This window comes from Polypterus senegalus, chromosome 4 (genome assembly GCF_016835505.1).
Source record: "Polypterus senegalus isolate Bchr_013 chromosome 4, ASM1683550v1, whole genome shotgun sequence".
Lineage (NCBI taxonomy): Eukaryota > Metazoa > Chordata > Cladistia > Polypteriformes > Polypteridae > Polypterus > Polypterus senegalus.
Window position 1 is genome coordinate 253867156 of NC_053157.1, and position 23186 is coordinate 253890341.

General features: G+C 41.5%; 1 protein-coding gene across 1 annotated transcript in view; it reads right to left on the reverse strand.

The window, feature by feature from the left end:
• The window catches only part of LOC120528508 (tripartite motif-containing protein 16-like), a 37704-nt gene extending 18087 nt beyond the window's left edge, over nucleotides 1–19617 (reverse strand). Inside the window, exons 1-4 of the mRNA XM_039752685.1 lie at nucleotides 18986–19617; nucleotides 12960–13055; nucleotides 6335–6568; nucleotides 4962–5121 (exon numbers count right to left, since the gene is read on the reverse strand). Coding sequence (XP_039608619.1) covers nucleotides 4962–5121; nucleotides 6335–6568; nucleotides 12960–13055; nucleotides 18986–19564 — 1069 coding nt within the window. The 5' untranslated portion in view covers nucleotides 19565–19617. The remainder of the gene's footprint in view (nucleotides 1–4961; nucleotides 5122–6334; nucleotides 6569–12959; nucleotides 13056–18985) is intronic.
• Nucleotides 19618–23186: the final 3569 nt, after the last annotated feature.

Genomic DNA, 23186 nt, shown 5'->3' on the forward strand with positions numbered 1-23186 from the left:
ATTTATCGTGTCCGACTTAGTTTCGTCTTCTATTCCCACATTTTGTAATCATGCTTTGGACTGAAAAGTAGTTATTTGTCTTCTATGCCTTATTCATTTGTTTTTTCCTTTGCCACTTCTTTTTCAACTCTTTACTAAAACAATGTGGAGTTTTTATTTTTTGAATTTCCTGCTGAATTGATATGTACCTGTCCTATGTAATATTTTAAAGTGTTTTTTAAACCTGTACCACTGCTCCTCGACTGTCCCCACACTTAAAAGCTTATCCCAGTCCATCCTCCTTAGACTTTGTCACATCATTACTAGACCCCTCTATTCACCATATCACTCCTGTCTTGCAGCAGCTTCACCGGCTTCCAGTTAAGTTCCACATTCAATTCAAAATTCTCCTGCTAACTTCTAAGGCTCTCCACACTCCCGCCCCTCCATATCTGTCTGACCTCCTCCATGTTGCCATTCACTCCTACACCCTTAGATCCTCGTCCTCCATCCACTTGACTGTCCCCTTCGTCTGTCTTAACACTACCAACTGAATGCTCTGCCCGCCAGCTCTGGCACTCACTACCATCTGGGCTTAGAAATATTGAATCATTCTCACTTCTCAAATCTAAACTTAAAACTCATTTGTTTCAGAATGCTTTTTCTCTTTGATTACAATTGCTCTGTCTGATTTTAACTTTTGTATTTTACTTTTGTGTATAATTTGTGTTTTATCTATTGTTCGTTGTCCTTGAGTGTTTAGAAAGGCGCCTACAAATAAATAAAATGTATTATTATTATTATTATTATTATTATTATTATTATTATCTCCTTAAAATTTCCCCTACCAAAGTTCAACTTAACAATTTTAGTCTTTGCACTCGCACTTTTCCAAAACACTGAGAATTGTGTCATATTCTGGTCCCGTGACCCTGATGGTCCAATCACCTCGACACCCTCAGTTCTGTCGTGATTATCACAGAATACTAAACCCAGACAGACTTCACCCCGTGTTGGTGCTTTAACATGCTGAGTCACTGATGGCTTCTAAAATCTCCTGCTCTTGTGCTCCGCTATTTTCAAGGTTAGGTTTGGCATTGACAGACGTAACGTGGTCTTCTGAGGATCAGATCTGTTTGTCCTGATGGTTCAGGATATTCCTCAATTTTCCAATATCTTGTAGGAGCTCCATTTTCAAGCTCTGCTGGAGTCACACATAGTAGTACGTTGTTAAAGGACAAAGGGCTCGATACTTTCAAGAGGGTCTGTCATCATAACGGCACTGATTTCAGCAGCAGACCTGATTCTACATGGAGTTCTCCTCACAAAAACAAATTACAGGGATGACAGGAGGGTCTGAATTCAAATCAGAAACAGCCATTTGTGCTAAACAAGCATGGAGGTCTAACGTTCAGTTTGTTCTGGAGCTCAACCGGTGGATTCTGGAATCCACTGGCCACAATGTAAAGGACTTCATTTACAGTCATATGAAAAAGTTTTGGAACCCCTCCCAGCCTGCATAATAATTGACTCTCCTTTCAACAAAAAAGATAACAGTGGTATGTCTTTCATTTCCTAGGAACATCTGAGTACTGCGGTGTTTTCTGAACAAAGATTTTTAGTGACGCAGTATTTAGCTGTATGAAATTAAATCAAATGTGAAAAACTGGCTGTGTACAAATGTGGGTCCCCTTGTCATTGTGCTGATTTGAATGTCCGTCACTGCTCAATGCTGATTACTTGCAACAACAAATTGGTTGGCTAAGCTCTTTAGGCCTTGAACTTCATAGACAGGAGTATCCAATCATGAGTGGTAAAAGGTATTTAAGGAGGTCTACTGCAAGTTGTTCTTCCTTCCCTTTGACTCTCCTCTGAAGAGTGACAGACAGCATTGGATCCTCAAAGTAACTCTCAACAGATCTAAAAACATTAGGGTTAGGGATTGTTCAGTCTCATGGTTTAGGGGAAGGCTACAAAAAAGCTATCTCAGAGGTTTAAACTGTCAGTTTCAACTGTAAGGAATGGAATCAGGAAATGGAAGGCCACAGGCACAGTTGCTGTTAAATCAACTCAGGTCTGGCAGGCCAAGAAAAATACAGTAGTGGCAAATGAAGAGGCAGGATTGTGAGAATGGTTACAGACAACCCACAGATCACCTCCAAACACCTGCAAGAACATCTCGCTGCAGATGGTGTATCTGTACATCGTTCTACAATTCAGAACATCTGTATGGCAGGGTGATGAGAAAGAAGCCATTTCCACAAACCGAATCGCTTGTTGTATCAAATGCTCATTTAGACAAGCCAGATTCATTTTGGAACAAAGTGCTTTGGACTGATGAGACAAAAATGGAGTTATGTGGTTAAAACAAAATGCTTTGCATGGTGGAAGAAGAACATCACATTCCAAGGAAAACACCTGCTACCTACTGTGGTTTTAAACAAATCTGTGTTTATTATAATTTAATAAAAAACCAAACTAATACACTGCTCACAAAAATTAAAGAAACACTTTAAAGAAACACATTAGATACATCAGATCTCGATATGAAGTTGGATATCTATACAAATAACGACAGGGCAATGTCTTAGGAACAAAAGGATGCCAAGTCTTTTAATGGAAATAAAAGTTTTCTGCCTACAGAGGGCTCAATTGTGTAGACACCCTAAAATCAGAGTGAAATGAAGATGTGGCAGGCTAGTCCATTTTTCAAAAACTTAATTTCTGCTACTCAAAATGCTTTTCAGTATCTTGTGTGGCCCCACGAGCTTGTATGCATGCTTGACAACGTCGGGGCATGCTCCTAATGAGACGACGGATGGTGTCTTGTGGCATTTCCTCCCAGATCTGTATGAGGGCATCCCTGAGCTGTTGTACAGTCTGAGGAGCAACCTGGCGGCGCCTAATGGACCGAAACATAATGTCCCACAGATGTTCTATTGGGTTTAAGTCAGGGGATCGTGAAGGCCATTCAATTGTTTCAATTCCTTCATCCTCCAGGTACTGCCTGCATACTCTTGCCACATGAGGCGGGCATTGTCGTGCATTAGGAGGAAACCAGGACCTACTGCACCAGCGTAGGGTCTGACAATGGGTCCAAGGATTTCATCCTGATACCTAATGGCAGTCAAGGTGTCTTTGTCTAGCTTGTAGAAGTCTGTGCGTCCCTCCATGGATATGCCTCCCCAGACCATCACTGACCCACCACCAAACTGGTCATGCCGAATGATGTTACAGACAGCATAACATTCTCCATGGCTTCTGCAGACCCTTCAACGTCTGTCACATGTGCTCAGGGTGAACCTGCTCTCATCTGTGAAAAACACAGGGTGCCATTGGTGGACCTGACAATTCTGGTATTCTATGGTAAATGCCGATCGAGCTCCACTGCGCTGGGTTGTGAGCACAGGGCCCACTAGAGGACGTTGGGCCCTCAGACCACCCTCAAGAAGTCTGTTTCTGATTGTTTGGTCAGAGACATTCACACCAGTGGCCTGCTGGAGGTCATTTTGTAGAGCTCTGGAAATGCTCATCCTGTTTGTCCTTGTCCAAAGGAGCAGATACCAGTCCTGCTGATGGGTTAAGGACCTTCTATGGTCCTGTCCAGCTCTCCTAGACTAACTGCCTGTCTCGTTGAATCTCCTCCATGCCCTTGAGACTGTGCAGGGAGACACAGCAAACCTTCTGGCAATGACACACATTGATGTGCCATCCTGGAGAAGTTGGACTACCTGTGCAACCTCTGTAGGGTCCAGGTATCGCCTCATGCTACCAGTAGTGACACTGACTGTAGCCAAATGCAAAACTAGTGAAGAAACAGTCAGAAAAGATGAGGAGGGAAAAATGTCAGTGGCCTCCACCTGTTAAACCCTTCATTCCTGTTTTGGGGTCATCTCGTTGTTGCCCCTCTAGTGCATCTGTTGTTAATTTCATTAACACCACAGCAGCTGAAACTGATTAACAACCCCCTCTGCTACTTAACTGACCAGATTAATATCCCATAAGTTTCATTGACTTTATGCTATACTCTCATTATAAAGTGTTCCTTTAATTCTTTTGAGCAGTATAATATCATAATGTCATATAAAAAAGTACTTTTAGAGATACTATAAAGAAAAAGTATAAGAATTATAATATTCTACTGAAAATATCAAAAGTTCTCAATTAGCAGCAACTGTGTGCTCTGAGCGTGTGATATCTCTCTGGCAGTCACCATAAAATGGCGTATATATAATATAACATCCTCGATAGATACATGTTAAAGAGCCAGTCATCTTCATGCGTCTCACCTCTTGATGTCTTAAACTCTTCTAGGCGGTGGTGTGCTGGGGAGGCAGCATAAAGAAGAGGGATACCTCACGTCTGGACAAACTGGTGAGGAAGGCAGGCTCTATTGTAGGCATGGAGCTGGGCAGTTTGACATCCATGGCAGAGCGACGGGCACTGAGCAGACTCCTGTCAATCATGGAAAATCCACTGCATCCACTGAACAGGATCATCTCCAGACAGAGGAGCAGCTTCAGTGACAGACTGCTGTCACCGTCCTGCTCCATTGACAGACTGTGGAGACCCCACACTATGCGACTCTTCAGTTCCACCCGGGTGGGTAAACGTTAACATTATACAAAATTATTGTCTGTCTGTTATACTTTCATTGTTATCACTCTTTAATTAAATATTGTTTTTATCAGTATGCTGCTGCTGGAGTATGGGAATTTCCCCTTGGGATTAACAGAAAAGCCAAGCAAAGTGACACCTTTTATTGGCTCACTAAAAAGATTACAATATGCAAGCTTTCGAGGCAACTCAGGCCCCTTCTTCAGGCGAGATGTAATCAGTGTACCATTGGGATTAATAAAGTATCTATCTATCTATCTATCTATCTATCTATCTATCTATCTATCTATCTATCTATCTATCTCTTATTGTCACTCTGGTCCTCCTCAATAGCAGACACAATGTCACCAGACCCTCACACTTACCTGATGGAGTCCTTGTCATGATGTCCCCCTGGCTGATCTTCTCCACAGTCTTTTTCAGACCTGACAGCTCCTTTCTCAGGTCCTCAGATGAGAAATCAGCGGTGACAGTGAAACTCAGCGAGTCTCCATCAGCAGGAAGTACACAGTGAGATGAGAAAGTCTGCATCAGGAGAAAAGAGGCGACAAGATTTCAGAGAGGACCCACAGATCTTTAATAGATCAGCACTTCACACTTTGCTCCATCTTGGACAATGACACTATAATACACCACCCTTTAGGCGATACATTCGATTTGAATCACAAGTTAACCTCAAAGTGAGATCGGACCCTGTAACTGCACTTGTCGAGGGTTTTCAGCGACTAGAAAGATTTTCAAACAGTTGTTAGGACTCGTTGCTCAAACAGAAAGTCCAAGTGTCATCGTTTTAATTGTTGGGCACACAGATAAAGAACTGACTTGGCACAGAGAGCAAGACATTGTGCTCTTTATAGTTTGGACATTAATTCAATTAAATATTAGCAGTTATACACGTAGCAAGAAAGCTCTTCAGTATAATTACACAATGGAAGGTCTGCACTAGAAAATGTTAACTTCTGATGAAGACGTGTGCTCATCATCATCATCAACTAGATAGAGTAGAGAAGGCTAGAGGGAAGCGGAGTTATATAGCTCCTGCGAAGTAAAAATCTAGAAGAGAATCTCCATAACCTGAAGAACACACTTGTGAGTCGACATCAGGAGTATTGTGTGTGGTGTTGGTCTCCATATTAAAGAAATGACCAGACAGCACAAGAGAAGGTCGAGAGACGAGAGATGAGACTGGATTTGACTCTTCTGAGTTTTAGGATAGACACATTAGGAGGTGACCTGACAGACAGAGAGACAGTTTGGGAGCATACACTGATGGCACGATGCCACACGCACCACCTGGATTGGGACCCGAGTGCAGTGGGTGACACCTCAGTGCCACACTGGAACAGTGTCAGGTTTTTACAGTGGCTGGGGTGCCAATCCTGCAAGCAACCCCCAAGTTTTCCAGGTGTTTAATAGTATAAAGGGAGTCGATGTCACCAATTTTCAGATGGCATCTTTTAAATAAAGTTAGCTGAGTGTAAATTTCATACATTTTGACTTCCTTACACAGACAAGTGCAGATACATGAAAAAAGTGCAAATGGAAGCAGAAGCTCAGAGACTTGGTACTGTACCTTTGAAAATATTAGGGGAATATGAAAAGACATTCTGTGTTGGGCTAAATGGCCCGTTCTTGTCATGTTGTACAAACTCCTCAGATCTTTTAAATTTGACTCTAAAGTTTCTCCGGTCCCACACACCCCAGTCTGATCAGACTCCATGTGAAGTGTCGCTCTCACCTGTAGGAAGTGGAGATGGTCCTTGGTCTCTGAATGTTCCTTCAGCTCAGCTTCTCTCCTCCTCAGCTCCTCAATCTCCTTCTCTAGTCGCTCAATGACTCCTTCAGCCTTCTCCGTTTCTCTCTTTTCTTGTTCTCTGATCCTCTCAGTCAGTTTTCTGTGGGCTTCCTCAATGCACCGTATCAGAGTAGTGAAGCTCTTCTCGTTTTCCTCTATCTCTCTTTCCACTGAAATCTGATTGAATGAAGAAAGACGTTGAATTGAGTCACCTAATAAGACTTACAGGTCATTAGATAGTTTTGTTAGCATTTTGAAGTTGTAAAGGATAGTTTGCTGGTACCTCACCCAAACAGGAGACCAGAGTAATGGAGGGGTAGTGAGAGATGGGGCAATACGATCATTTAGTATCCTGGGTGTCAGATTCTCTCTGCCAGTGCTGCCAATTGTGTGCCACCAAGGGTGGATGGGATATGCAGTTTGAACAAGAAGCCCTTTGAGTTGCTTTAGAAGTATTTACAGGGGGTTCTGCTCCATTATCCCATGAGAACTTTAACTCAGAAAGGCATGTGTGGTGTTTCTCTCATGTGCTGGGTCTGTTATTAAAAACAGTCTTTCCTGTGAGATGGGCTTAGGATTAAAAAGATGAACCTCTAAAAACAGAACTTTTATACATGCAGGCCACTTTCCCGTAAAGATGAGTGTGCAGGTAGAAAAGAACTGAAAATCTCCTACTGACCTTTAGGGACTTTGAGACTCTTGATATCCTTCTGCTGTGAAACATTCTGACCTGTCATTGTTTTCACACGTCTTAAACAACTAATATCATGCACTGATCATTTCTGTTTTATCTATATCTATTATTTATTTACTTATTTATTATATTACATATCTATATTTATATATCTAGATTTCAAATACCATACATTGCATCAATGTTCATATTGCTTACCGACGGGTTTCAGCTTTGCAGGCGGGGGTTCAAGGCTAGAACACCTCCATCGGCACAGGCGAGCATTCAAATCCAGAACCGATTCGACCCTCTCCGCGTCCCCAGTCTGCCTTCAACCCCGGGTGATGTAATCGTGGTAGGTGATTCGATTGTACGAAACCTGAATATCACGTGCCCTAATCAAAAATCCTTTGTTTCTTGTTTTCCCGGTGCTCGAGTTCGAGATGTGATGAGGCGGGCGCCGACCTTCTACCAGAAGCACAAGAGGGCAATTGGATCCATCATTCTACACGCCGGCGTAAACGACATAAGGCACCGAGAGTCGGAGGTTCTCAAGGCTGACTTCGCAGCACTAGTTGAAGACACGAAGGAGAGGACCCCATCCGCAAAAATCTTCATCTCGGGTCCACTACCTCTCGTCAGACGATCGCATGAATACTACAGTCGTCTGCTGGGTTTAAACAACTGGCTGAGAGGCTTCTGTGACAATCAAGACATCGGGTTTATAGACAACTGGGACCTCTTTTGGGAAAGGCAGCGCTTCTTCAAGCGGGATGGACTGCATCCGAATAGATTTGGCGCCCGGGTCCTCTCCGAAAACATCGCTAAGGTAATTCGGCTATCTTGACTGTCTACTTCTACTGTTAACCCCTTACGTAATGCTACTGGTTTGATAGGACATAATGGCTTAACAGAGTCTTCCGTTAAAGTGCACATCATTAATAATCTAATAACAAATCTTAATGCACGTAAAAAATCTAGGCAGTGCGGCAAAAACACCAATAATTTAATTGAAATTACTACTTCAGATCAACACTGCATTAAGACTATAAAAACGGATTGTAGATTACATAAAAAGTACACACAGAGCGGCGTTAACAAAAATAACTTCGTTTTTGTTCCGATTACCAATAACACGCATAAAATTCAGCTCTGCCCTTCAGAAACATTAAATATGGCACTATTAAATGTTAGAGCTTTAACTAACAAGACATTTTTTATAAACGATCTTATTAGTGATAGAAACATTGATTTTATTGCGCTAAATGAAACATGGCTTAATTCAAATGGGGCGGCTGTTTTAATCGAATCTGCGCCTCCAGATTACAGTTTTACTCGTGCAGACTGCCAGGGGAAAAAGGGGGGCGGATTGGCAAACATTTACTGAGCGATTAAAATGTAAAGATGTTAGTTTTGGTAAATTTAAGTCCTTTGAGTATCTCGCCGTTGTTATTCATGGAGATTCTCACGTTCTAGTATTATCCGTGTATAGACCTCCTAAATATAACGTCTTTCCTTGAGGAATTCTCTGACTTAATGTCAATTTTAGTTACAAACTATGACACACTCTTAATAGTCGGCGACTTTAACTTTCATATCGACAATCAGTGTGACCAAAAAGTAAAATAATTCATGAACCTCCTGGACTCTTTTGATTTGAGACGCTCGTAAATCAGCCTACACATAAAGCAGGTCATACGTTAGACTTAGTGATTACTAAAGGACTTAAAGTTGATATAAAGCAGGTCACTGATATCGGTCTATCAGACCATTTCCTTCTACTATTTAATATAGAAATAAAGATAGAAAACGCTCATGAGAAGCATTTTGTTAAAAAATGCTTCTTTGACTCAGCAGCAGCTTTAAAACTTACAACTATTCTAAGCAATCAGTCCGTTTATAATGCCAGCTATAATAGCGAGGATAATGTAAATAGTAAAGTGGAAAAATTTAATTCAAAAGTAAGAACTGCTGTTGACATAGTTGCACCTGAAAAGACAGTTAAAAAATATTCTAGTACTGTTATACCATGGAAGACCCAAAGAGTGTCTGATTTAAAAAGAACATGTCGTAGAGCTGAGCGTAAATGGAGGAAAACTAAACTAACTATCCACTATGAGATATTGAAGGTTAAAATAACAGAATACAATAACACTGTCTGTCTTGAGAGGCGCTGCTATTTCTCTAATATTATAAATTACAATGCTAGTAATCCCAGAGTCTTATTTTCTACAATTGATCGTCTGTTAAACCAGGTAACACAAAGGAATGCCCCCAAAATACTTCCAGTGAAACCTGTGAGAACATTGCTGTATTTTTCAATACAATACAATACAATACAGTTTATTTTTATACTGCCCAAAATCACACAGGAAGTGCCGCAATGGGCTTTAACAGGCCCTGCCTCTTGACAGCCCCCCAGCCTTGACTCTCTGAGAAGACAAAGAAAAACTCCCAATAAAAACCTTGTAGGGAAAAATGGAAGAAACCTCGGAAAGGCAGTTCAAAAGAGACCCCTTTCCAGGTAGGTTGGGCGTGCAGTGGGTGTCAAAAGTACGGGGTCAATACAATACAATACACAGAACAGAACAATTCCTTAATACAGCATAATAATAAAGTTTTAGAAGTACGGTTTAACAGTAGATGATATGACATAATTAGGTTTGGATATTGATATTTTCACTCAAAAAATTAATGATATTAGAGATAACAAAGTATATCTCCCCAACACTGCAGAACCTCCAAAGCCCCAGTACTCTGTTATAAACAAATTAAATGCTTTCACCAGGATAGATTTACCTGAATTACATAGAATAATCTCTCAATTAAAACCCTCCACCTGCGTCCTTGACCCGATACCAACAAGGTTTTTCAAAGAAGTATCAGGCGTGCTAATTGATAATATTCTTGACATAGTAAATTAGTCATTAGATACGGGGGTCTTCCCAGACTGTCTTAAGACTGCTGTAGTTAAACCCCTACTAGAAAAATAATCTTGACCCCTCTGCTTTGAAAATTTTAGACCCATCTCTAACCTGCCTTTCTTAAGTAAAATTCTAGAGAAGGCAGTCATTATGCAGTTAAATGACCACCTCAATAAACCTGCTATTCTTGATAAATTTCAGTTGGGTTTCAGAACAAATCACAGCACAGAAACTGCACTCGTTAAAGTAGTAAATGACTTGCGGGTAAATGCAGACAGAGGCCATTTATCTGTTCTCATCCTCTTAGATCTGAGTGCTGCATTTGACACCATTGATCACAATATTCTTAGAAATCGCCTTAGTCAATGGGTGGGCCTCTCTGGCAGTGTCTTAAATTGGTTTGAATCCTACCTGGCAGGGAGAAAATTCTTTGTTAGTTGTGGTAATTACAACTCAAAGACACATGATATCCGATATGGTGTTCCACAAGGCTCTATCCTGGGTCCGCTGCTCTTCTCAATCTACATGCTTCCGTTAGGTCAGATTATCTCAGGGCACAACGTGAGCTACCACAGCTATGCTGATGACACACAGCTGTACTTATCAATAGCACCTGATGACTCTGATTCTATTGATTCACTAACACAATGTCTGACTTGTATCTCAGAATGGATGAATAGTAATTTTCTCAAACTAAATAAAGAGAAAACTGAAATCTTAGTAATTGGCAATAATGGATTCAATGAGGTTATTAGAAATAAACTTGATGCATTAGGATTAAAAGTTAAGACGGAGTAAAAATCTTAGGGGTAACTGTTGACTGTAATCTGAATTTTAAATCGCATATTTATCAGACCACTAGGACAGCATTTTTTCACTTAAGAAACATAAGTAAAGTTAGACCTCTTATATCATTGAAAGATGCTGAGAAATTAATTCACGCGTTTGTTTTCAGTCGACTAGATTACTGTAACGCACTCCTCTCAGGACTACCCAAAAAAGACATAAATCACTTGCAACGAGTGCAGAATGCAGCTGCTAGAATCCTAACTAGGAAAAGAAAATCCAACACATTTCTCCAGTTTTGATGTCACTACACTGGTTACCTGTGTCATTCAGGATTGACTTTAAAATTCTGCTTATGGTTTATAAAGCCTTAAATAATCTCGCTCCATCTTATATATCAGAATGTCTGACACCTTATATTCCAAATCGTAACCTTAGATCTTCAAATGAGTGTCTCCTTAGAATTCCAAGAACAAAACTTAAAAGAAGTGGTGAGGCGGCCTTCTGCTGTTATGCACCTAAAATCTGGAATAGCCTGCCAATAGGAATTCACCAGGCTGATACAGTAGAGCACTTTAAAACACTGCTGAAAACACATTACTTTAACTTGGCCTTTTATAACTTCACTTTAACTTAATCCTGATACTCTGTATGTTTAATTCTTCATAATAACTATTCATGGTGGCTCTAAAATCCATACTGACCCCTACTCTCTCTTCTGTTTCTTTTTCCGGTTTCTTTGTGGTGGCGGCCTGCGCCACCACCACCTACTCAAAGCATCATGATGCACCAACATTGATGGACTAAAAGCCAGAAGTCTACGTGACCATCATCATCAGGTCCTTCCATGAAAACCCTAAATACAAAGAGGACTGTTTGACTTATGTTAGGTAGATTGCCCAGAGGGACTGGGCGGTCTCTGGTCTGGAACCCTACAGATTTTATTTTTTCTCCAGCTTTTGGAGTTTTTTGTTTTTCTGTCCACCCTGGCCATCGGACCTTACTTATTCTATGTTAATTAATGTTGACTTATGTTTATTTTTTATTGTGTCTTTTATTTTTCTATTAATTTTGTAAAGCACTTTGAGCTACATTTTTTGTATGAATATGTGCTATATAAATAAATGTTGATTGATTGATTGATACTGCACGTCAGTATTTTTGCTACTTCTTTGTCTTGTCTTTGTTCAATGTCCACTAGTCTGAGGTTTAATTTTAATTTTTAATTTTAATTCTGTTTTTAATTAATTTTAATTTATTATTTGCACTTCTTGTTGTTACACTGTGGACCCTAATCTTCACAATTTCATCTCTCTGTGAACTTGTATGTGGCTGAAATGACAATAAAGTTCGTTTAGCTTTGAGGAAGGAACAGGAAAAGAATAAGAAGATAAAGATTTTGATAAAAAGCATCTGTGCTGTAAGGTAGATGTGGGAAAAGAAAAGAGTTCTTAGGGACCAGAGACTTGTGTAAGGTAGCTGTGTTCTGGTTTGGGTGGGAGACCAACTGGACACAATGTCAAACCCAATGGTCAAAATGCCAGACCCCCTGATCAAAATGTCAAATCGAGTTATTACACATGAGTATGTTCTGATTTCATTTAATTTCATGAACTATTTTTTTTTTAATTTATTGTCCCCCATCTTTAATCCAATGTCAAACTTAGGGTTGTGAATCTTCATTTCCCATGTTGCTGTATTTCTAATTCATTCATTTTTCACTGTGACTGTTAACTCTGGCATTGCTCTTATGGTTTTTATTTGTATGGCTCATTCTGGTGTCATGGGTGTTGGGGAGTTAGTGTGAACCCCAAAGTGACCTGGGCCAAGAGAGCAGCTAGGGGTAGTGACAGGTGTGTCACAGTCTGATGTAAGTGTGAGGTGTCCATGGTCATCAGCCCCAAAACTGGAAATGTCCACCTGTTTTAGGACCTTTCATAGCTGTATGGTGACTCTTATAACTCTGACATACTAGGCAGGAATGATAAACCATAAAGGTTGACCTCATTCTCCAGAAAAACGGAGGAAGTGCTAATCACGGATTCAATTAGATGGGGAACTGAGATGATGGTTGATGAAGATATAATAAAATGTCTTCTACCTTTTCCTGCCCCTTCATGTCATCACCAGTGAAGCTCTGTCGGCTCTTCTAGTTTATTTCTCATTTCTTTAATATTCCACTCACCTTCATCTGCTCCACTGTCCTCCTCATCTCCTTCAGTTTCTTCTCTCTCTTCTCAAGTCTCCTCCTGATTTCACTCAGCGTCTCTCCCAGCTGTTTCTGTTTGGAAACACAAGAGGACACAAGGGGGTCTTATCAGAATTCACTTCCACTTTGGGATTTTTACTCTCAATGGTGAAAAATAATGAAGTACACCTCTCCTGTCGTAGAGTACATCAATAGAAGCGTTAAGGAAATCACAAACAGGTGAAGACGCTCCCAAGCCAGAAGCCTTGGATAAAGAAAGAGGTTAGAATCCCGCACAAAGTTTTCAGATCTGGTGACCCTGACCACCACAGCACATCCAGGGTCAACCTGTAAAAGGACATCAGGTGAACCGAACAGAAATACAAACAACAAATTGAGGATCATTTCGAAACTCAGACCCCAGACATATGTGGTAAGGCATCCAGACCATCAGAGAATACAGGAAGGTAAATACAACTTCAACATCAAGTAATGTCTGCCTTTCTGATGATCTAAACAACTTTTATAATAAAACTCTTATAACCAGAACTGCCCCTCCGGCAGACGACCAGCCCCTCAGACTTACCACCTCCGCCGTTTAATCTGCACTGTGAAAAGTGAATGCACACAGTGCTGCTGGTCCTGCTGCCATACCTGGGCGAGTGCTTAAGGCCTGCACTGGGCAACTACCTGAGCAAGTCAATGACATCTTCAGTCAGTCTTTGGCCCAGGCTGTTGTCCCAGCCTGCCTTAAATTCTGAAAGACTACTGCCCTGTTGCACTCCCCTTATCATCACCATGTGCTCTCAGAGACTGGTTCTGGCCCACCTCAAATCCAGTCTACCTCCCACACTAGATCCCTACCAGTTTGCCTGTCATCCCGATAGGTCAGCGGAGGATGCCATATCCTCGGCTTGTCACTTTTCCTCGGCTTGTCACTCTTCACAACTCCAATGTCAGGATTCTATCTGTTGCTTTTATCTACGCATTTAACACCATCATCCTCTCCAATCTGGTAACTAAACTCAGCAACCTCAGCATCATCACCTCTCTTTGTAAGTGGACACTGGACCCCAGTCTGTCAGGTTAAACAACCAGACATCCTCCACCCTGATCCTGAATATCAACGTTCCACAGGGCTGTGTGCTCAGCCCTCTTCACCCATGACTGTGTCCCTTTATATTGCTCCAGTTTCATCATAAAGTTCACAGACGACATTACGGTAATAGGACTGATCAGTGACAATGACGAGTCGGCCTACGGAGAGGATGTGAAGCCCCTGGCAACTTGATGTGCTGACAATAACCTCACCCTCAATACCAATAAAACTGAAGAGCTCATTGTGGATTACCAGAACACTAAAGGCAGCAGACACGCTACTGTCCATGTAAACGGGGCTGAGGTGGATTGGCTTTCTAGCTTCACATTCCTGGGATGTTCAAATCTCAGCAGATCTTTCTTGGACAATAAATACTTCCAGTCCATTTAAAAATATGCAACAATTATTTTACTTTCTGAGGAGGCCAAAGAAAGCCTGCCTGTCTACTCAGACTCCGCAGAAATGTTATTGGCATTACAGTGTGGCATGGAAACTGCTCAGTAGCTGACAGGAAGGCTCTGCAACAGGTGGGGAACACTGCTCAGAGCCTCATTGGCATCCTGCTAACAACTACAGCATACACGGTGTCAGCGATGGTCTCACAGTCTCATCAAGGATGACTCACACCCTCCTTCCTGAGCAGCAATTATTTTCTCCACCCTAGTGGCATGTTTCTTCTCTTCTTCTGTCGGCATCTTTTCACAATAAAACTGATTAAGTCTGTGTTTTTGTTGCAGTTACTTTGTATGTTTTCTTTAATTTTTCACTTAAGCTGATACTTAAGTCTTCAATCTGCCTCAAGAATGATTTAGGATATGTAGAGGTAGAGGAAGTGATGGCAAAGCTGGTAGGGAATGAGAACAGCGCCCATACGCATGTGCCACCCTGCTACCGAGAGTTGATTCTACAATAAAATTAAATAAAAATAAAAAGAGGATTAACCTTGGAGGTCAATCATCACCACGAAAGCAGACAGTAGATGTCATGTAGTATATGTGTACCAAATTTCAGGTCATTACATCAAATGGTTTGAGTGCTACAGGTGATTTAACTTTTGTCAAAAGGAGATCAAAAAGGGATCAAAGCGGATGCCTAAAGCAAAATACTCTGCAGACGACATTTTGCTTATTATCTCTGAATTGGACTTTGACTTGTTGGACTCCGATTTTTATACAAGTGATTGAAAACGAATGTGAGGTTCCAGATTCAGCTGATTGGTCCTCAGTTGCTTGTGGCACTGACAATGTTCACCAGGTAGGACTGCCGCTTAACAATGATAAGAGGTAGAAACCACATTGCAATGCACTGCGCCCGTGATCGCTGCCGCTGCTGCCCCAGCCATGTGAAGACAGCCAGGCAGAAAGCCTGCTGCACATTCTTGGCAAACTGGCAGCCACAGCATGCAGCACCAGATGTTTTTTGTTGATTTCTGTGTGCAACCATTGCTTTTCAGAAACTTTTTTTGGAAAAAATATTCAGCTCTCAAAGAGTTAAAATCCTGGACAGACAAACGGACAGCAACAGTAGCGTATTATATAAGAAGACAGATATTCTCATTTGTATGCTGCCTTATTGTACCTTACTGTTTCATGAACTACTTGCAGCCACTGCCTACTGTTGGCACTTCCTGGTGAGATGCTAAACTGCATTGACATGACAATAAAGTTGACTCTGATCTAAACAGAATATTAAACTAATATGTCTATATGTGACTGGGTCTACTGGGGGACTCAGATGCTCACAAAGGGGCTTTTGCATTTGCTAGAAACTCAAAAATTCAAGTTTTTACCGACAGTACAGACATTTACAATAACACGCTGTTTGCCACTATCACCGATCAATCCTCACAGTTACAAACCTGTCCAATAAAAAAAATCGTGAGCGGGTAGAGCAGGATCAGAGCAGACATCTCATAAGTTAGTTTAATGAAACATTTGATGTGTTCGAATGCTCAAAAAGAGAAAATGGACGGTCATTCAAAGTGAGAGCCCCGTGGTGTAATGAAAAGTAAAACTAAAGAGAGACTGTGAGGCGATGACTTACCTTACGTCAGCTGAAGTTCAGTTTATGGACTCTTCAGGTTCAGCTCTTCAAAAGGTAAGTTCAGTGGTTGAACATCACCTGTCTGTTCACTAAGTGATGTCAGGCAGCAGCCTGGTGGAGTTGACTTTAAAATTGCTTAAGTATTAACAGCTTATTATAGTGGCATGCAGCGGTAAGTTGAACTGTTTTTATGTTTTGTTTTATTTAAACTCTTAAACTGCCACGGGCGCCACAGTGGTGCAGTGGTAGTGCTGCTGCCTCGCAGTTAGGAGACCTGGGTTCACTTTGTGGGTTCTGCATTTGAGTTTTGCGGTGGGCTGGCGTCCTGCCCAGGGTTTGTTTCCTGCCTTGCACCCTGTATTAGCTGCATAAGACCCCTGTGACCCTGTAGTTAGGATATAGCAGGTTGGGTAATAGTTGGATGGATGGATAAACTGCCACATACTTGGGAGTTAATACACCCCTGGATGCCAAATACTTTTCTGCTGCACTTTTTAATTAAATGTCAGAATTCACAAAGAAAAGGTGAAATTTTAATGGAACACGTATTTTTTTCATGCAAAGAGCATCACAATTAGTACAAAACTGATCATTTCACACTCAGCCAATAAACTGTAAAAACTATTTAGAAAACTACTGCAACAACATGTTATGATCTGTACAAGGAGCAACTGACGCCATTGATGAGATTCAGTAAATCACAGAGTCAACTGCACTTGAACGGGCTGAACACAAACACACAGAGGTAAGCGCTGATGCTGGCAGGCCAGTCTAGTGCAGCGGCTCAATCCCAGAGACTGTGAGGCTGCAGGGGGCGCCAGTGGGCACAAACTGGCTGCTCAACGAACGTACGGCACGGACTGATCAGCTCTGGCGTGCTGGCAAATTGCAGTGAGACACGACTATAGCCGGTTCAGGTGGTGTAAGAGTTAAGATCTCCTGCTGCTCAGGGCTGTGTTTGTGTTCAGTGTGTGTGTTTCTGGTGTCACTTATTTTATCATCTTGTGTGACAAAGGTACACTCATCTCTGTGGCTTGACACCCTAACCCTGAGGAACATGACTGGGGCTCCTTTATACCAACAGCAATATGTCTGCCTAGCGCCTCACTGGGACTGGAACTGCCAAGTAAGAAGTTTTCTTTCTTGTACCCTGAATGCCATGAGGACTGATTGTGAGGTAGAATGCCTAGAGGGGGCTGGGTGGTCTCATGGCCTCGGACCCCCTGAAGATTTTTTCTTTACAGCCTGTCCTGGTCAGGTTTTAGCATTGCCTAATTTTATTTCTTATATATTTTGTCTTTTATTTCTCTTTTCTTCATCCTGTAAAGCACTTTGAGCGACATTGTTTGTATGAAAATGTGCTATAGAAATAAATGTTGTTTCTTTTAAAACTTCCATTCTGGTGCATGTTCAGAGCATAGTTTGTGTGTTATTATATATTTATTTATCTATTTATATAATTCTTTATTTAAAAAGCTTCTGTAAAAAGCCACACAGAAAAATGAAGTTCTATCTTATGCACTGTCAGGCGTAAATTGAAAATATTTTATTTAATTGTAATAACACATAAACCCCCGTGAAAGTCCAGTGCCCCACCTGCTAAATTTATTTGGGTGCTGACCCTGTAATGAACACAAAAAAAAAAGTCAACGTGATCCGATATAATGTTTGGGATTTGTTTTTCTACTTCAATCCCCGTGCCTGGTTTATGGTTGACGTATGTGATGTTCACAACACAATACAATTTATTTATTACACAAGAAGGGCCGCAATGGGCTTTAACAGGCCTGCCTCTTGACAGACCCCCAGCCTTGACTCTCTAAGACGATGAGGAAAAACTCCTTAAAAAACCCAAGTAGGAAAAAATGGAAGAAAGGTCAGGAAGGGCAGTTCAAAGAGAGACCCCTTATCAGGTAGGCTGAGTGTGATGTGGGTGTCAAAATAAAACGAGTCAATACAACACAATACACAGAAGAGAACACAAGTAACCCTCAAATGCATGTGATGAGGGGGAGGCACCAGTTGAATTGGGATACCCTGGGGCTCATGGTGGTCTTCATCCGGCTTTGTCACAAGCACAATTGGCATCGTTCTTAATTAAAACAGCACAACCTGCACTAATTTTATATTAACACAACATACATCGAGTAGGCAGCCCTGACGCCATATTGCACTGCTGAATCAGAGAGCAACTTCGACACGGACTTTAACTTTAATACTTTCAGCGTATTTTCAGGCAAGTAATTCTTAGTTTTACTTACGTAGAAAGGTCAAAGAGGTACTTCATTTTTTACCGAGTAGATTTTTGCTCATTTATTTGTGTGAGTAGGCCCTCCACCACTGCTTACTCTCTTTCTCTAAACACACGTATCCCATATGTGACAGCACTACAGATTGATTTTATTCATGTTGTGAAGCCTTGGAGTACTGAAGTATACTTTGGATGACACTGTATGGTGACCGTCTACACCTAAACAAGCCAACTACATCATCCTCTTGTTAAGAACACCTCATCAGGATCAGAGTATTAGATATTTCTACAAACAGTCCATGGGCCACTCAGACCCGTGTTACAGATACGTTCCAGTCTGCCGGCTTTAGTTTGCCCACCACTGACTCAGATATTCTAAAGAAAAAACTAATTAGACCACAAAGAAACTGAGCTCGGCCTAATGAGAGCACCGTCTGTGGTCCATGGATAATACTGAGTGTCCCAGCCTTACGCTCCATGTCAGCAGGATAGCCTCCAGCTCAGGACTATCCTCTACTTGAAAAGTCAGGTTATAAGACAGACGGACAGATGTCTCCATCCATCCCTATTTACAAACACCTTAACTCCTGTTACTTAGTTATTTTCTATTAAACACTAAACTCCACTCACCTGTTTTTCTTCTCTTTCTGTCTCCAGCACAGCCATTTCATGATTTTTATGTCCAGTCACCGCACACATCAGGCAGATACAGGAATCATCAGTTCTGCAAAACATCTCCAGACTTTTCTGATGTTTCTCACAGAGTTTCTCCTTCAGATATCCATCAGGATCAACCAGCTTGTGCCTCTTCCAGGCCGCTCCTTTAAAGTGAGGCTGCAGGTGATTCGGACAGAAAGAGGCCAAGCAGGTGAGACAGGACTTCACCGCTCTGAACTTCTTCCCAGTGCAGACGTCACACTCCACGTCTCCAGGGCCGGCATAATTCTGAGATGAAGGAGGACTGATTTTCGTCTTCTTTAACTTCTTGATGACTTCATTCAGCAGAGTGTTTCTGTTCAGCTCAGGCCTTGTGGTGAAGGTGTGTCTGCACTGAGGACAGCTGCACACTTGGCTCTGATCCCAGCAGTCTGTGAGGCACTTCAGACAGAAATTATGACCACAGGGGATGGAGACGGGGTCAGTCAGGGTGTCCAGACACACAGAGCAGGTGAACTTATCCTGTGATACAAACATCTGGGCTTCAGCCATCGTCAGTCTGAGGAGAGGCAGGCAGAGAGAATCAGTCAGAAAAACAAGGAAGTGACTTGTGAGGAAACGAAAGTGAAAGTTTGTGGTCAGTGAGGAGGAGGAGGAGGAGGAGGAGATTTAAAGAGAAAGCTGAGAGCTCACAGAGAGAACATCTCAGGAGACTAATAAAGCTAATAAAGTGAAGACCACAAGGTGAGAGAAGAGGTGACCTGTCACAGGGGGTCTGCTAAAGTGTAATTCACGTCAGTATTTCTGTCAGTATTTTTTCATATGAAAAAGTTTGGGAAACCCTCTTAATTCTTTGGATTTGTGTTTCTCATTGGCTGAGCTTTCAAAGTAGCAATATGTTTAATATGTGACATGCCTTATGGACACAGTAGGATTACAGCAGTGACATTAAGTTTATTGGATTAACAGAAAATATGAAATATGCATCATAACAAAATTAGACAAGCACATAAATGTGGGCCCCCCAACAGAGACATGATGTCAATACTTAGCTGAGCCTCCTTTTGCAAATTTAACAGCCTGTAGACGCTGTCTTACTACAGTGGGATACAAAAGTTTGGGCAGCCTTGTTAATCTTCATTATTTTCCTGTCTAAATCGTTGGTTGTTACAATAAAAAATGTCAGTTAAATATATCATATAGGAGACACACACAGTGATATTTGAGAAGTGAAATGAAGTTTATTGGATTTACAGAAAGTGTGCAGTAATTGTTCAAACAAAATCAGGCAGGTGCATAAATTTGTCATTTTATTGATTCCAAAACTGTTAGAACTAATTATTGGAACTCCAATTGCCTTGGTAAGCTCAGTGACCCCTGACCTACATACACAGGTGAATCCGAGTATTTAAGGGGGTCCATTGTAAGTTTCCTCTTCCTTTAATTTTCTCTGAAGAGTAGCAACATGGGGTCACAAAACAACTCTCAAATGACCTGAAGACAAAGATTGTTCACCATCATGGTTTAGGGAAGGATACAGAAAGCTGTCCCAGAGATTGAAGCTGTCTGTTTCCACAGTTAGGAACATATTGAGGAAATGGAAGACCACAGGCTCAGTTCAAGTTAAGGCTCGAAGTGGCAGACCAAGAAAGATTTCGGATAGACAGAAGCGACGAATGGTGAGAACAGTCAGAGTCAACCCACAGACCAGCACCAAAGACTTACAACATCATCTTGCAGCAGATGGAGTCACTGTGCATCGTTCAACCATTGGCACTTTACACAAGGAGATGCTGTATGCGAGAGTGATGCAGAGGAAGCACAAACAGAGCCGCTTGAGGTCTGCTCAAGCACATTTGGACAAGCCAGCTTCATTTTGGAATAAGGTGCTGTGGACTGATGAAACTAAAATGGAGTTCTTTGGGCATAACAAGGGCGTTATGCATGGAGGAAAAAGAACACAGCATTCCAAGAAAAACACCTGCTACCTACAGTCAAATATGGTGGTGGTTCCATCATGCTGTGGGGCTGTGTGGCCAGTGCAGGGACTGGGAATCTTGTCAAAGTTGAGGGACGCATGGATTCCACTCAGTATCAGCAGATTCTGGAGACCAATGTCCAGGAATCAGTGACAAAGCTGAAGCTGCATGGATCTTTCAACAAGACAACGACCAAACACTGCTCAAAATCCACTAAGGCATTCATGCAGAGGAACAAGTACAACGTTCTGGAATGGCCATCTCAGTCCCCAGACCTGAATATAATTGAAAATCTGTGGGGTGAGTTAAAGAGAGCTGTCCATGCTCGGAAGCCATCAAACCTGAATGAACTAGAGATGTTTTGTAAAGAGGAATGGTCCAAAATACCTTCAACCACAATCCAGACTCTCATTGGAACCTACAGGAAGCGTTTAGAGGCTGTAATTTCTGCAAAAGGCGGATCTACTAAATATTGATTTCATTTTTTTTTGTGGTGCCCAAATTTATGCACCTGCCTGATTTTCTTTGAACAATTATTGCACACTTTCTGTAAATCCAATAAACTTCATTTCACTTCTCAAATATCACTGTGTGTGTCACTTATATGATATATTTAACTGACATTTTTTATCGTAACAACCAACGATTTATACAGGAAAATAATGACTATTAACAAGGTTGGCCAAACTTTTGCATCCCACTGTATAGCCTGTGATGAGTGTCTGGATTCTGATGGAGGTATTTCTGTCCATTCTTCATTACAAAATCTCTCCAGTTCAGTTCAATTTGATGGACAGCCTGCTTCAAATCATCCCATAGATTTTCGATGATATTCAAGTCAGGGGACTGTGACGGCCATTCCAGAACATTGTACTTCTCCCTCTGCATGAATGCCTTTGCAGATTTCAAACTGTTGTTTGGCTCATTGTCTTGTTGGAATATCCAACCCCTGCATAACATCAACTTTGTGACTGATTCTTGAACATTATCCTGAAGAATTTGTTGATATTGGGTTGAATTCATCCGACCCTCGACTTTAAAAAGGGCCCCAGTCCCTGAACTAGCCACACAGCCCCACAGCATGATGGGAACTCCACCAAATTTGACAGTAGGTAGCAGGTGTTTTTCTTGTTCTTCTTCCGCCATGCAAAGCGCTTTTTGTTATGACCAAATAACTCATTTGTGTCTCATCAGCCCAAAGCACTTTGTTCCAAAATGAATCTGGCTTGTCTAAATGAAACAAGCGACTCTGTTTGTGGTGTGAGTGCAGAAAGGGCTTCTCTCTCATCACCCTGCCATACAGATGCTCTGAATTGTAGAATGATGTACAGATACACCATCTGCAGTGAGATGTTCTTGCAGGTCTTTGGAGGTGATCTGTGTGTTGTCTGTAACCATTCTCACAATCCTGCCTCTTCATATGCCGCTCCTGTATTTTTCTTGGCCTGCCAGACCTGCTGGGTTTGTTTAACTCAACTGTGCCTGTGGCCTTCCATTTCCTGATTCCATTTCTTACAGTTGAAACTGACAGTTTAAACCTCTGAGATGGCTTTTTGTAGCCTTCCCCTAAACCAGAAGACTCAACAATCTTTGTTTTCAGATCTTTGGAGAGTTGCTTTGAGGATCCCATGCTGTCTGTCACTCTTCAGAGGAGAGTCAAAGGTAAGGAAGCACAACTTGCGATTGACCACCATAAATACCTTTGACCACTCATAATTGGCACATATGTCTATGAATTTCAAGGCTTAATGAGCTAAGCCAACCAATTTGGTGTTGCAAGTAATCAGCATTGAGCAGTGACAGGCATTCAAATCAGCAAAACTACAAGGGGACCCACATTTTGGCACAACCAGTTTTTCACATTTGATTTAAATCCATACAACTAATTACTCCTTCACTAAAAATCTTTGTTCAGAAAACACCACAGTACTCAGATGTTCCTAGGAAATGAAAAACATGCCACTGTTATCTTTTTTGTTGAAAGGAGAGTCAATTATGATGCAGCGTGTGAAAGGTTCCCAAACTTTTTCATATAACTGTATTTATTACACACTGCAGACTCAGAGCTTTAGACAGACTCAGAGTTCGGTGCAGATTTACAAATAAAATTTAATTAAAAGAAAACAGATTTGTATGTCGCCATGTTAAAGAAGGGATGACAGAAAGGCGACGTCAGAAGAGGAAAGAAAGACATG